The sequence below is a fragment of the Anolis carolinensis genome, chromosome 1 (genome assembly GCF_035594765.1).
Source record: "Anolis carolinensis isolate JA03-04 chromosome 1, rAnoCar3.1.pri, whole genome shotgun sequence".
NCBI lineage: Eukaryota > Metazoa > Chordata > Lepidosauria > Squamata > Dactyloidae > Anolis > Anolis carolinensis.
Genome location: NC_085841.1, coordinates 183,635,651 through 183,649,078, shown reverse-complemented (window position 1 = coordinate 183,649,078; position 13,428 = coordinate 183,635,651). Strand labels below are relative to the sequence as shown.

At 39.1% G+C, this 13,428-nt stretch overlaps 1 protein-coding gene across 7 annotated transcripts in view; it reads left to right on the top strand.

Annotated features, from left to right (window-relative positions):
- The window catches only part of pikfyve (phosphoinositide kinase, FYVE-type zinc finger containing), a 103,853-nt gene that overhangs the window by 16,714 nt on the left and 73,711 nt on the right, over positions 1–13,428 (top strand). For 6 of the 7 annotated variants that reach the window (XM_008109194.3, XM_008109196.3, XM_008109199.3 and 3 more), the window contains 4 exons: positions 5,239–5,354; positions 6,180–6,351; positions 6,458–6,665; positions 9,106–9,195. In XM_008109194.3, the coding sequence (XP_008107401.2) occupies positions 5,239–5,354; positions 6,180–6,351; positions 6,458–6,665; positions 9,106–9,195 (586 nt within the window). Of the gene's footprint in view, positions 1–2,745; positions 2,890–5,238; positions 5,355–6,179; positions 6,352–6,457; positions 6,666–9,105; positions 9,196–13,428 lie in introns of those variants that run through there. The other variant, XM_062961514.1, reaches the window with a different exon arrangement.

Here is a 13,428-nt window from a genome sequence, read left to right as displayed (position 1 = left end):
GGGAAGAAGCACGACCTTGGAGTAGTCAGCTTGAGAAAAGTGGCAGCAGGTACTGAGCCCTGTCTCACATGGACAAGACACACATCTTTGACCTGCCTCTGCCCAGGCATCATTTGGATCATTTTGAAAAGTCCCCAATATACTATATCAATGAGCCATGACAATTAAAGTGTTGTCAAGCTGCATTCATTCTACAGTGTAGATGCCTCCCAAGGAAGCTGAGGCGCCTTGAGGAAAGGATTATCTATTTCTCTGGTTTTCCGTTCCATTGCTGGAAGCTTCAATGTTTTAACGCTTTTGCTTTTAAAGAAGGAATTCTAAGTGTGCAGCAAGTATAATGCGCACCATTTTTTACTAAATTACATAGGGTGCACTGTGTTGATGCTGTGCATTTACCAGCAGATACTGATTTTGGTTTCAAGGTTTTGAAAATTAAGGTGTGCATTAGATTTAGTAACTGTCAGTTTTAACACTGAAGTTTCTGCATGGGGTAGGGTCAGATGGAGACAATGGAAGACAAACTCTCTCACGCATATCTTAATTTTAGCAGATTCATGAAAGGTTACATAAGGCATGGGACTTACTGCCTCTGTCCTGTTGATTTTGGGCCGAGTGCACATTCTTTCATGCTGTGTGAGTTCATAATGAGAACATTGTTTTTGTTCAGTTTGGTAGGCTTGTTGTACTTTTTGCTGCTCAGTGTCTCCATGGCTAGTGCTCTGTGTGTGTAGTCCAAATTAATCTTAATTTTTGGAGTATTAATTGCATTGCTGTTCCTTTACAAAATTGTAAAGGAGGCTCAGTATGGGAAACAGTAGCTGCAGATCCCTTCTACTTCATGAGGGCTGGAAAGCATGGGAACCTAGAAAGGTTATCTGTTTTTGTTTCTTGTTCACTCACCCTTTGGTTCTCTGAGAATCAAAGAGATACTGATTTTTCACAATGTTCAAAGGTGGCAAAGTGGCTTTACTTAAAAGGAATGATGAGATTTAAATGCCTGTATCTAATTATGTCACTGTGCTTCAACAAGGCTTATTACAATAGCAGCTATGTGTTTTCAAAGTTAGGATAAAGATGGTGACCAGAACACTTCTAACTATGCAATAGGATGTGCAAGTGATTGTAGAATATGTGATATACCTTGGGGTGTACAATTTCTTATGCAAAAGTGGAATCCAGAGCAACAGTGCTATCTGTACTTTCATTTTCCTCTGCAGTCCTTTTCAAAATGACCACTGGTAATCATGTGATGCTACTGGCTGGTGCCATTTTGACAAGGCGTCTGTAAGAAAACAGTTATTTGGGGATAGTATGGTATGGAAATACTGATGGGGGTTGGATGTGATATTTCCATATGTTTTCATTTATACAGGGACATTGAGTATGATTTAAGGGACAAATGTTTTTAAAAATTAGAGGATTGGTGAAATTTGAGCGTCTACACAACTGACACTTCTAGTTTAGACTGGTATTTTTAGGTTCCGAATTTTGTTTTTTTAGGTTCAGCATTCAATTTCTAATGAAATATACATATTGTTCTTAAAAGTATCTTCTTAATCTCATATGTAAACGTACAGGCATGTTCAAGTTCCCATTTTGGAAATATTGATGAGGGTGATTTATTCATTTATACTCAGCCTTTCTTCCAAAACAAAAATACAGGATTAAACCGCTTCTAAGGTTAAACCTCTGAACTTACTGACTGGAAGGTTTGTGGTTCGAATCCAGGGAGTGTGGTGAGCTCCCACTGTTAGCCCCAGCTTCTGCCAACCTAGCAGTTCGAAAACATTCAAATGTGAGTAGATTAATAGGTACCCGCTCTGGTGGGAAGGTAATGGCGCTCCATACAGTCATGCCGGCCACATGACAACGCCGGTTCTTCGGCTTAGAAATGGAGATGAGCACCAACCCCCAGAGTCGGACACGACTAGACGTAATGTCAGGGGAAAACCTTTAGCTTAGAAGCAATTGACAAAAGTTTAAAGAAAAGCTGATGAGTTTGTATTCCTTAAAAAAATGTTGCTTTTGTCAAAATAACAATATATTTGTGCAGCCAGCTTTGCCAAATGTGCATAGATACAGCTGAATGCGTGCTGCCACTTGTGGGGACATCTTCATAATCATCATCATAAATTCACCTCTCCGATGGAGAACCTTCAAAGGTACCTTTCCATCAGATAATTCTTGATGGTGGCATTTCATTTATGAGATGTTCTCATAAATATTTGTCTCCTAATCTATGGTCATTTCAGCTTTTGGAAAAACTTAATTTTTCCAGTTTGTTCTAAAGAGAGTGTTTTAATCTTGCTATTTTATCCAGCTTTTTCCTTGATGATCTTTGGTTAGCACTTACTTACACTTTAACTGTGTTTAAATGTAAGTGTAAATATGTTGTAAATTACTCTGGAATGAAAGATGGTTTAAAAATATATCTGAAATAAAATAAATAACCGGGCTTGTTATTTGAAGCAATCCTAAATGGGACATTATTTTGTAACGTGAGTGTAGCTGGAACCACAGACCTGTTTAGAGTGCCCTCAAAACCTTAGTTTGGAAAGAGTGGCATGGCAAAGTTTTATGTTTTGCAAATCTCATTTCTATTATACATCTCCCTTGTGCTTATGAAAAGAGTCATGTGGCTCAATCAGTCATTCCCTACAGGAAAATAGAATGTGGCCCAGAGGCCCCAAGCTTACAAAGGCAAACCCTGTTTCTCATCCCTGCCAATCTGGGAGCCTGGCTGTTCGCTCACTTGCCTCTTGTTCAAGCAGCCAGCATTCCTGCTGACATCAGCTCTGCAAAACAGAACATACAGAGGGGCTATGTTTGTTTCTCTTCTACAAAATAGAGCAAAATAAAATACGTGGCTGATGGAGAGCGAGGAAGTGGGTAAGAAACACGACTAACCTTTTAAAAAATACTATAGACAAGCATCCCTTTGAAAGAGGATGCTCAAAGGAGAGTGAGTTGGGGAAACTTTGAGGTTCTGTTTCTGGAGCATTTGAATGGGAAAGCCCAGGCGAGGAATTTCATAACACTTACAAACTCTTTTTCTCCATACAAACCTAAATACTTCTTTATTGTAGATGAATTGTGGTCTTTTTAAAATGCGATTGTATTTCTAGTGTGTTTGCTTGGTTTAATATTATGAATTGTTATGTAATGCTTATGCATTGTTTATTTAATTGCTTACTGAATCTGTTGTGTGTGAATCTTCTGGAAGTTCACTAGTTGGAGAAATGGGACAACTGGCTCTGGAATCTAAACCGATTTCAAAAAAGTTAATGTTTTCATCTGATGACTATAACCATTTGAAAATCCTTGTAAAGTTCATGGAAACTTCATACTGAGGCTGAATCTTGTAATGAATGATTACAGTTTTCTCAGATGACTTTGATTTGATATGTGTGCTTGTATTCCTGTTCTAAGTTGCTGCTTAATATGCCTATATGTTTTATCCAGCTGTATTTTGCTCTGTTTCTGGCACTTTGTGCCATGTGTAAGCCACCCCAAGTCCCTCTGCGGAGATATATCCCTCTGGTGGGATATAAGTAGTTGCTGCTGCTGCTGCTGCTGTTGTTATAGGATAGATTTCCAAAGATCTGATTCATCCCAGCACTACTTTCTGGTTTTAAAAATCTCTGGTTTTCTAATCCCCCCCCCCCAATCATTAAGTAGTTTGCCTACAGGTTTTATAAATTCTGAATTTTTACAATTTCTTGAATGCTACTGTAGGAACATTTAGTGAGCTTTTTGTTTGCTATGGTAGCCATCCTGATGGATCTATCTCTGCAAACGTACTAACTCTTTCTTCTATGCATACCCTTGCTTATCTTTCTGTGTCTTATTGGTTGTACTGTATTTGGAACAGGGATGAGCAGACTTCAGGGTTGCAACGAGTCTCCTTTGATTTATTTGTACTTGTTATTACTAGAACATCAGGATCCATCAACCAGAGGTTGGTGGAATAGATGCACACTTAAAAGTAAATAGTTATGTGCATTGGATTTTGAATAAATTGCCTATACAGTATTGCTGCTCAAAAGCCAGCTTTTGGCCTATTCAGCAGTATAATTGAGGGTGGGGCATGTGCCATTTTGTTGTTGTTGCTGCTGCTGCTGGTAAACAATTAGGAGTCAGAATTCTTGCTGATATGTTGGCATCAACAGGTTCCAGACCTGTATTTTCCGCATGAATACTTTTAAATAATCTGCTTCCAGTTTCCATGTACTTTTACATGGCTACACCATGTTTGCTGACTTAATTGTCCTCTGTCGAAAGATCTTTTGCTTTTCCCCCTACCGGTTGGCCACTTGAAGGTTTTTTGAACTTGGTCTTAATGACCAAAATATATTTGAAACTATAACTTTATGACTTGGATGTTGAGAAATGTTAGGCAGTCTGTGTCCACTTATCATAATTGTCTAATTGATACACATTTCTTTTCAGTTATTAACATTAACCCTTAAAAGTAAAACTGGGAAGCACTGATTTAGCATTACTTAATACAGCAAGGGCTGCATTTCTGAACCAACGGTTTTTGTATTAATAAGATAGACTCTCAGCTAATTGGAACTTAAGCAACCGGAACTTTCAAGTAATCTGTAAAAATATTTAACTAAAACTGCATACTGTATTGACAAAGCTAGTTTTGTAATACAGTAAAACTATGTTGCATTAAGTTAGGTTTGTTTGCATTTGTCTTAATTTAATTTAAATTACTTTTAGTTACTGTATTTTAATATCAAGTCAATACAGAGTTTATAGTATAGTATAGGCTATAGTTTTAATTAAGCCCTTTTTTCATCGTAACTTTCAAGCAACCAAAACCTATATTTATCTGGCATGCATGGATCCCCATGGGTACTGGTTAACTGAGAGTCCACTGTAGTCATATTGTAGTGGGCCGCACTGTTAACAGAGTAATGTTTTCAACTGAATTGAAAGCCTTCTGAATATTGGAATCATTTATGATTTTATCCAAATAATTTAGTTTGACCTCTATGCAGCCAAATCTTTCTTGTTCTGGAAAATAAACGTTTTAGCACCATTGAAAAGATCCAGTGATTTATATTTTATAGTTTTGGTATTTGTGCATTTTAGAAGTATTAAACACTGCCATTGGTGTCTTTTTAAAAAAGGGTACTCTAATTGTATATGCTGTGTTCTGAATAATTTTTCATAAATGGCACAAAAATGTATTTGTTTCAAATGCTGACAATTGCATTTCGACTTTAGAGAATAGAAGAAAAGAACCCCCTCTCAGTGGGCATGATCCTCGGACGGCTGTTCAACTTAGGAGCCTCAGTACAGTCTTAAAGCGCCTCAAGGAAATCATGGAAGGAAAAAGCCAGGTATTTCTTATGTGTTACTTTTCAAATCATTGTTCTGAAATGCCTATCTTTGAAGGACCATTTTCTGTAAGGATCTGTACAGTTCTTAGAATAGGTCAAGTGGACTAAAAGTGATGGCATTTGGAGTTAACATCAGATGTGAGAAGGAGAGTTCCTAGTTCCCCAGCACTGTCCTAAGGAAGAATAATTGCTATTAGTTTAGTAAAAGCTTTCCTTCAGCATAAACACTTAGGAAGCATAGTTAATGGTGAACAAAGTAATTTTTACTTCTACAGTGCTTTCTAGTTGTGTGAGAATTATCTTTCCCCTTCTGCATAATTTAATTCATTGTTTTTTTCCTCTCCCTCTAATGGGAAGGAAGGAACCTTCATAGTTAAGGGAAACTGATGGAGGAATAACTTGTGGTTCACATCTCTATTCTCTTGTTGGCAGTAGGCAAATAAGAACATGTTTGTGTGTGGCAGGAAATATATTTGCACATTTCAGGATGCGGTTTCCATTGCGCTAAGGAGTCCTTTGATTATGTTATTATCAAAAATGTTTATACTAGAATCTCAGGTAACTTTCACAGGTGTTATCAAGTCCTATTGAATGGCTGGCTTGTTGTCTGTGGGATTAAACTTTTAATTTGCCACCTACGAATGTTCCACTGGGAAATTGGATCAAGGACTTGGTCCAGGAAATCCAATTTAGTCTGTGAATGAGCAAATGTAATCTAATTATGACCTTGGCACATCTCATATTATTGTTTAGCTCCAGAGATAGAAATATCCTGTGAAAACCTGTATCATGTTATGACTTTACTGTACCTCACTTCTTCCATAGGATAGTGACCTGAAGCAGTATTGGATGCCAGACAGCCAGTGTAAGGAGTGCTATGACTGCAGTGAAAAGTTTACCACCTTTAGGCGCAGGCACCACTGCCGGTTATGTGGGCAGATCTTCTGCAGCCGATGCTGCAACCAGGAAATTCCAGGAAAATTCATGGGTTATACAGGTAAAGTACACTTTGTTTGAACATTCAGCCCTGTTAAGGAAAGGAGGGGAAATTTTGCTTTGCTTGAAGCAGGCAGCTTTGAGCACATCTCTTTTTGCACTTGCAGGTGACCTCAGAGCTTGCACATACTGTCGCAAAATAGCATTAAGCTATGCCCATTCCACAGATGGTAACTCCATTGGGGAAGACTTGAGTGCTCTGTCTGATTCTGCTAGTTGTGTATCAGTGCTGGATCCTGGGGAACCACGGACACCTGTTGGCAGCAGAAAAGCTAGTCGCAATATATTCCTGGAAGAAGACCTTGCCTGGCAAAGGTATACATTAATAAGTTCCCTTTCAGTCACTGGTTGCTGACCTGAAGGCTGCCAGGTTCGAATCCAACCCGGGGAGAGCACGGATGAGCTCCCTTTATCAGCTCCAGCTCCATGCGGAGACATGAGAGAAGCCTCCCACAAGAATGGTAAAAACATCAAAACATCTGCGCGTCTCCTGGGCAACGTCCTTGCAGATGGCCAATTCTCTCACACCAGAAGCGACTTTCAGTTTCTCAAGTCACTCCTGACATGAAAAAAACTGGTTTAATTTTATTAAGCGTCTGCAAAATGTATTATTAATCTAACCTTACAGCTGTTTCACAACCAGTCATTAATGATTCAGCTTTGTATGTGCCACGATTTCTGCCAATAAAGACACATAGATGGGGATCTTGAGTTTGTGGACAAGATCCAGCCTCCAGAGATTCCTCATCCAGCCCAAAAGCTTCTTCCTCATGCTCTGCCCTTCTCCCTCCAAATGCTCAACAGAACATTCTGCTACTAACATTTAGGTCAGGGCTGGGCTACTGTGGTAGGACTAGTAACCATTTGTATGCTCTGGACTCTGCTGGACTACTGAGGAAACCATTGAAGTGGCTCAGAGTTCATTTTTGGTTCTCAAAAATTGTATTTGATGCCAGATAGTACAGCCTTGCAGTCTATTTTGAGGGTGACTCATTCCACCTAGAGCAGTGGTTCTCAACCTTTGGGTCCCCAGATGTTTTGGCCTTCAATTTCTAGAAATTCTAGCAGCTGGTAAACTGTCTGGGATTTCTGGGAGTTATAGGCCAAAACACTCAGGTTGAAAACCACTGACCTAGATACTTCCAGGCAGCAGTTTCCCACTCTTTTTTGGCCACAAAATAGTCACTCTAGGGATTCTAGAGGTGGTGAGGACAGCAAAAATAAGAGTTGTAAGACATACTAAAATAAGAGTTGTAAGACATACTAAAGCCACGTGGCATAGGTGAGTGTTCTGCATTACTTCCTCTCCTCTTCTTTCACTTTCCCCACCAAGAATGGTGGGTGGAGAGAGAGGTAAAAGATAACATTTACATACAAGCCTTGTTACCTCCATTTTCAACAGCAGATATAGTCTCTTGGGATCTGCCTTCCCTGATTTGAACAGGGGATTGCATAGGTTGCTGTTGCAATAGCTCCCCAAAAGATATTAGATCAGCCTCTTTGCCCTTTTCTTATTTCCAGAGGGCGAGATACACTGTTTTGGGAACTGTGGTGAGAAGATGTAGCCTTTTTACCGAAGAGCTTTTAAAGCCCCTCATAATTCTTGGGAAAGATGTGTCAGTGTTTTTGTAGTCAATGTTTTCAATACATTGCAATGTTTTGGTGCTAAATTAGTAAATACAGTAATTACTACATAACTTTGCTGTATATTGAACTGCATTTTCTGTCAATTTGTTGTAAAATATGATGTTTTGGTGCTTAATTTGTAAAATCATAACATAATTTGATGTTTAATAGGCTTTCCCTTAATCCCTCCTTATTATCCAACATTTTCACTTATCCAACGTTCTGCTGGCCCATTTATTTGGATAAGTGAGACTCTACTGTATTGAAGTCAGTCATCTGTTATACACTGTAGCAGAGATTAATCCTCCATTTTTTGAATATCTAAACATACAGCTCCCCCTGGTGGTTCTGAATTGAAAATTAATTGGTTCGGTCCAACATGAGTTGGTCAGAGTATTAGAGATAAGGAGACTCAGCTCTAGTTGGTAGTTAGATGGCAGACAACCCATGAATTTCAAATATTGTAGGTTACATCTCAAAGAAAGCAAAACCACCTCTGAGGATTCCTTGCCTAAGAAAAGCCTACGAAATTAATGGGATCACTATAAGTCTAACAGTTAGCTTAATGACGTACGCACACTGTTTTCCACACATACCTCACATATTTGTTAAACAAATTATTCTATGATTCTGTAAAGTATAAGGGAGTGGTACAGATGTCTTATTGCACCAGACAGTGTTACTCTTCACACGCACAACCAGCAACAGGAGATATTTTGGTGAAGACCATCTTCCAGTCTTATTCCCACAAATAGGAGAAAGTCTTGGTCCCTGTTGTAACAGATCTGACATTTATATTCCTGGTTCTGTTCTATCTGACTGAAATTGGATAACACTTATAAAAGCAATTTAGAAAATATTCCTGATGATTACACTCAAGCAATATAGATTTTGAGCACTTTGTACTTTCATGTTTCAAAGAAATCTCTGGATGAAGAAAACATTTTTTTCAATGTGTGACCACTTATCTCTTGTAGTAAATCTTTAGGAATAACTTTAAAACATTCATCTCTTTGAAGATCAGAGCCAACCCCCTCCACTTTTTAAAATCTCAGGCGACAACACTGGTCTGGATTAACATTGTAATTTTTTCTAATTGCTGTTCAAATATACCATTATTTCTTTGCAGTTTGATTCATCCAGACTCTTCATCCTCAACTTTGTCAACACGTCTTGGATCAGTTCAAGAGGAAGCAGGAAAATCGCCTGCACGGAATAGGTGAGTGATTCAGATACATCTTTTCTTGAAGTCATGCCTGTAGCAATTGTGGTAGGCTGCTAGGCCTGGCAGAATTGAGAATGTAAATCTGACCAGAGCTCAGAATGGCATTGATTTTCTGTTGAAACATTCCCCTTGATAATGTTGTTAAATCAGGCTGATATTTGTGTCAGATCACTAAAGAGATTGCAAACCTCTTGTGGGTACAGAGCAAACAGCATGAGGTGCAGAGTTCAAATTCATTGCTGAGTGGAACGATGTCAGAGGTATTGTGGATGTAAACTTTCTTGTGTTGATACTCCTGATCATTTGGGCCTGCTTCTGTATAACAGTAGTGTTTCTCTTTGTGCAGTCCTTGCAGATTAACACTTTGACTTTATTAATGCTATTGGATGTTTGTGTTTTTGATGGCTTTGAGCAATCTTTATGTTCTGGAGCTACATTTTAGGGAAGAGGTAATGATCATACAAAATGACATCTCTCGCCTCTGGCTTTCAAGGGATGTGAGCGTATGTAGTAACTTGTTCTAGCCATTACTATGATATTTCATGGCCACCTTATGCACTTTATACAGAAAATGATGAGCTGTACATTATTTTCTCCCCCCCCCCCAAATCTATGATTGTTTTGGGGGAATTTATGACCCCAAAAGCAACTGTGTGAATCAATCATCCCATCAGTGTGCTTTGGGTTGTATAGATATGTATTTACCAGCTAAAGGATGGTGGGGCTAAAGCTTTCGTGATAGAGACATTGTCAGTAGATATGCCTGAATTTATGGAAGCCATAGTTAAACTGAAGAGAATTTCGCCCTTGGATGCTAAGATCTTTCTACTTGGCTCATGTGCATAAAGTTATCCTGTTTTCCACTTTCTCTTTACTGGGAGGTAACAGCATATACTGGATTCAATGCTAATTGTGATTTGCTTCAAAACAGGTTTTGCAGGTAACTATAGGCATGCCTCATCTAATGAAATAAATGTGACATGGGTTTCTGTGAGTTTTCCGAGCTGTATAGCCATGTTCCAGAAGCATTATTTCCTGACGTTTCGCCCACATCTATGGTAGGTGTCTCCACAGGTTGTGAGGTCCATTGGAAACTATGCAAGTGGGATTTATATATCTGTGTAATGTCCAAGGTGGGAGAAAGAACTCTTATCTATTTGAGGCAAGTGTGAATGTTGCAATTGGCCACTTTGATTAGCATTGAATAGCCTTACAGCTTCAAAGCCTGGCTGCTTCCTGCCTGAGGGAATCCTTTGTTGGGAGGTGTTACCTGGCTCTGATTCTTTCTTGATCCCCCCTTTATTTTAGTGTTGCTTTTTATTTACTCTCCTGATTCTAGTTTTTAAAATACTGGTAGCCATTTTGTTCATTTTCATGGTTTCCTCCTTTCTGTTGAAATTGTCCACGTTCTTGTGGATTTTAGTGGCTTCTCTGTGTAGTCTGACATGTGTAGAGTGGTCCAGCATTTCTTTGTTCTCAAATAATGCTAGTCAAGATGGCCAATTGCAACATTCACACTTGCCTCAAACAGACAAGAGCTCTTTCTCCCACCCTGGGCCTTCCATAGATATATAACCCCCCCCCCCCCCCTTGCCAAGTTTCCAGCAGACCTCACAGGAAAGAATGCTACTGAAACATGGCCATACTGCCCGGAAAACTCACAGCAACCCAGTGATTCCAGTCATGAAAGTTTTCAACAACACATTAAATGTGACCTTGCATCTCATGAAGAAAATTTAGTACTATTAACAGAACTAACATGGGAAGAACAGAAGATGGGTTCTTGCACCACAAAATAAATAAATACAAGTAGGTAGCTGTGAGTTTGCAACACAAAATAAAATAAAAGCAAATAGACATATTTCCGCAAACATTTTATTCAGTACTAGACAATTTGCCTACCTATACACATAATAAAAGTGAAAATGTGTGTGTATGTGGAGGAGGTGTCCACCTACACAGACAGCCTCCCGCCTCTACAAACAGCTATAGTTCCCACTGAGTAGGAGACACCAATGGCCCTCCCTCCACTGACATGCAGGTTATGGTGAGTGCCATGAACATGTAGCCCAAACACTGCCAGTATCCTCCACAAACACCATTCTGCCCTGTACCAAAGTGAAGGCTTTCATGCAGGGATAATTTCATCCTAGATGTTCTGTTTTTCCTCCAGAATTGATATCCCAGGGATCCTTAATTTCATGACCATGCACACTGCCTCTACCTTAACCCTTTCCTACCCTTTCCTATGGCACACAGTAAACAGAGGAATTTATCAGCAACTGAACAAGAGGTTTGGGGAGAATTCACTATGAGTTGTACTTGACCTACATCTAGAGCGCACTGTTAACCCAACCAATGATGGATCTTGACTAAACGTGCCATGGAAAATGGAACTTGCAGTACCTTCACTGATACTGTGACCCCTACCAACAATGGACTGGAACCAAACTTGGCACAGAGAATCCCCATGACCAACTGAACATACTCCAGGGGTTTGAGGGAATGGACCTTGATTTTGGGAGTTGTAGTTCATATGTATCTAGAAAGCACTGAAACCAGCTGATGTCAGATCTGGACCAAACTTGGGACACAGACCCAACATGACCAATTGTTCATACAGGCCTGGTTTGGGAGTGACTGACCTTGGATCTGGGAATTGTAGTTCACCCTTATCTAGAGATCCCTGAACCTAGCCGACAACAGATCTGGACTAAACCTGGCACACAGACCCAACATGGCCAACTGTGCATACTGGCAGGTTTGAGGGTGATTGCCCTGGGAATCTTGGAGTTGTAGTTCACCCTTATCCAAACAGCACTGAACCCAGCCAATGTCGGATCTGGACCAAACTTCAGTGATATTACCTAAGATCCCAAAACAAACAATGCCTTCTAATAAGCCGGGCACAGCCAGGTCCCCAAGCTAGTGGGAAATAAAACTGTCATGTCAGATAAACCTTACATTAGTTAAAAAAGAGAACTTCCTAGGGACAGTAGCAATACATTAAGATTACCTTTTTTTCACTATCCTCCACTTTTTATGACTTCTGTTTTAGTGATCAAACTTTCTACATTCTATGTTTTTTGAAATATTCTCGTCTAGTGAAACATTTTATCTGTTCTCCACTTTTCTTTCTATTTTGCTGTTTGTGCATGCTTAGAAGGGATTTTGGAAGCAGCTGCTCTTTACTTTGCTTGTCGTAGGCAGATCATGGCTACAGTGTCAAATTCCACTGTTTTCCAGCTCATGATTTGTTTATTATCCTGTTTACTGAAAACACACTGCTAAAAACCAACACTCAAAGTCTGTTTCTCCAGCCCTCCTTCAATATCCTCCCAGGGCTGATGTTACTAAAATCGTCCCAAGTAGACTTTATTCAAAGTAGCTGCATGGACAGAGGCTTTGTTAACTGAGATATGCCTATGTTGTTAATGTACTAAGACATTAATGAAGGTGAATTAAATCTGGCTTTATAGCCCACAATACTAGTGCATATAAATGAAGGATATGTGGGTACAATCCATGAAGACCACAATAGACAGAAGGAGCTGCTCAGAATAATATTACAACTGATAAGAGTGATTTCCAAAATCAGAGAAAGTCTGAGAAGAGCAGACTTGAGCTAATTCCTACTGTAGCAGATAGTGTATATAATCGTGGTGGAGTTCATAGTAAAAGTACTTTATCAGCTGAGCTCCAAGTACAGTAAAGTATCACTTATCCAACCTTCGCTCATCCTACGTTCTGTATTATTCAATGCAGTCTGCCTTCTGCCAAGATCCACAGCTGTTTCTCTAGGCAGCAAGTATATCTTTATTTGTAGTCAATTTTTTAGTAGTCAACATTTTTGTAGTCAATGTTTTCAATGCATTGCAATGTTTTGGTACTAAATTCGTAAATACAGTAATTACTGTATAATGTTATAGTGTATTGAACTGCTTTTTCTGTTGATTTATTGTAAAACATGATGTTTTGGTGCTTAATTTGTAAAATTGTAATGTAATTTGACGTTTAATAGGCTTTTCCTTAATCCCTCCTTATTATTCAACATTTTCGCTTATCCAACGTTCTGCCGGCCCATTTATGTTGGATAAGTGAGATTCTACTGTAATGTATTTTTTGTGATGATTTCAGAAAATAGTTTCATCTTATTAATCCAAAAATACTTGGCCATTTAGCAATTTTAATGATAGTCCATGGACAGATTTAAGTAGTTTGATGCTT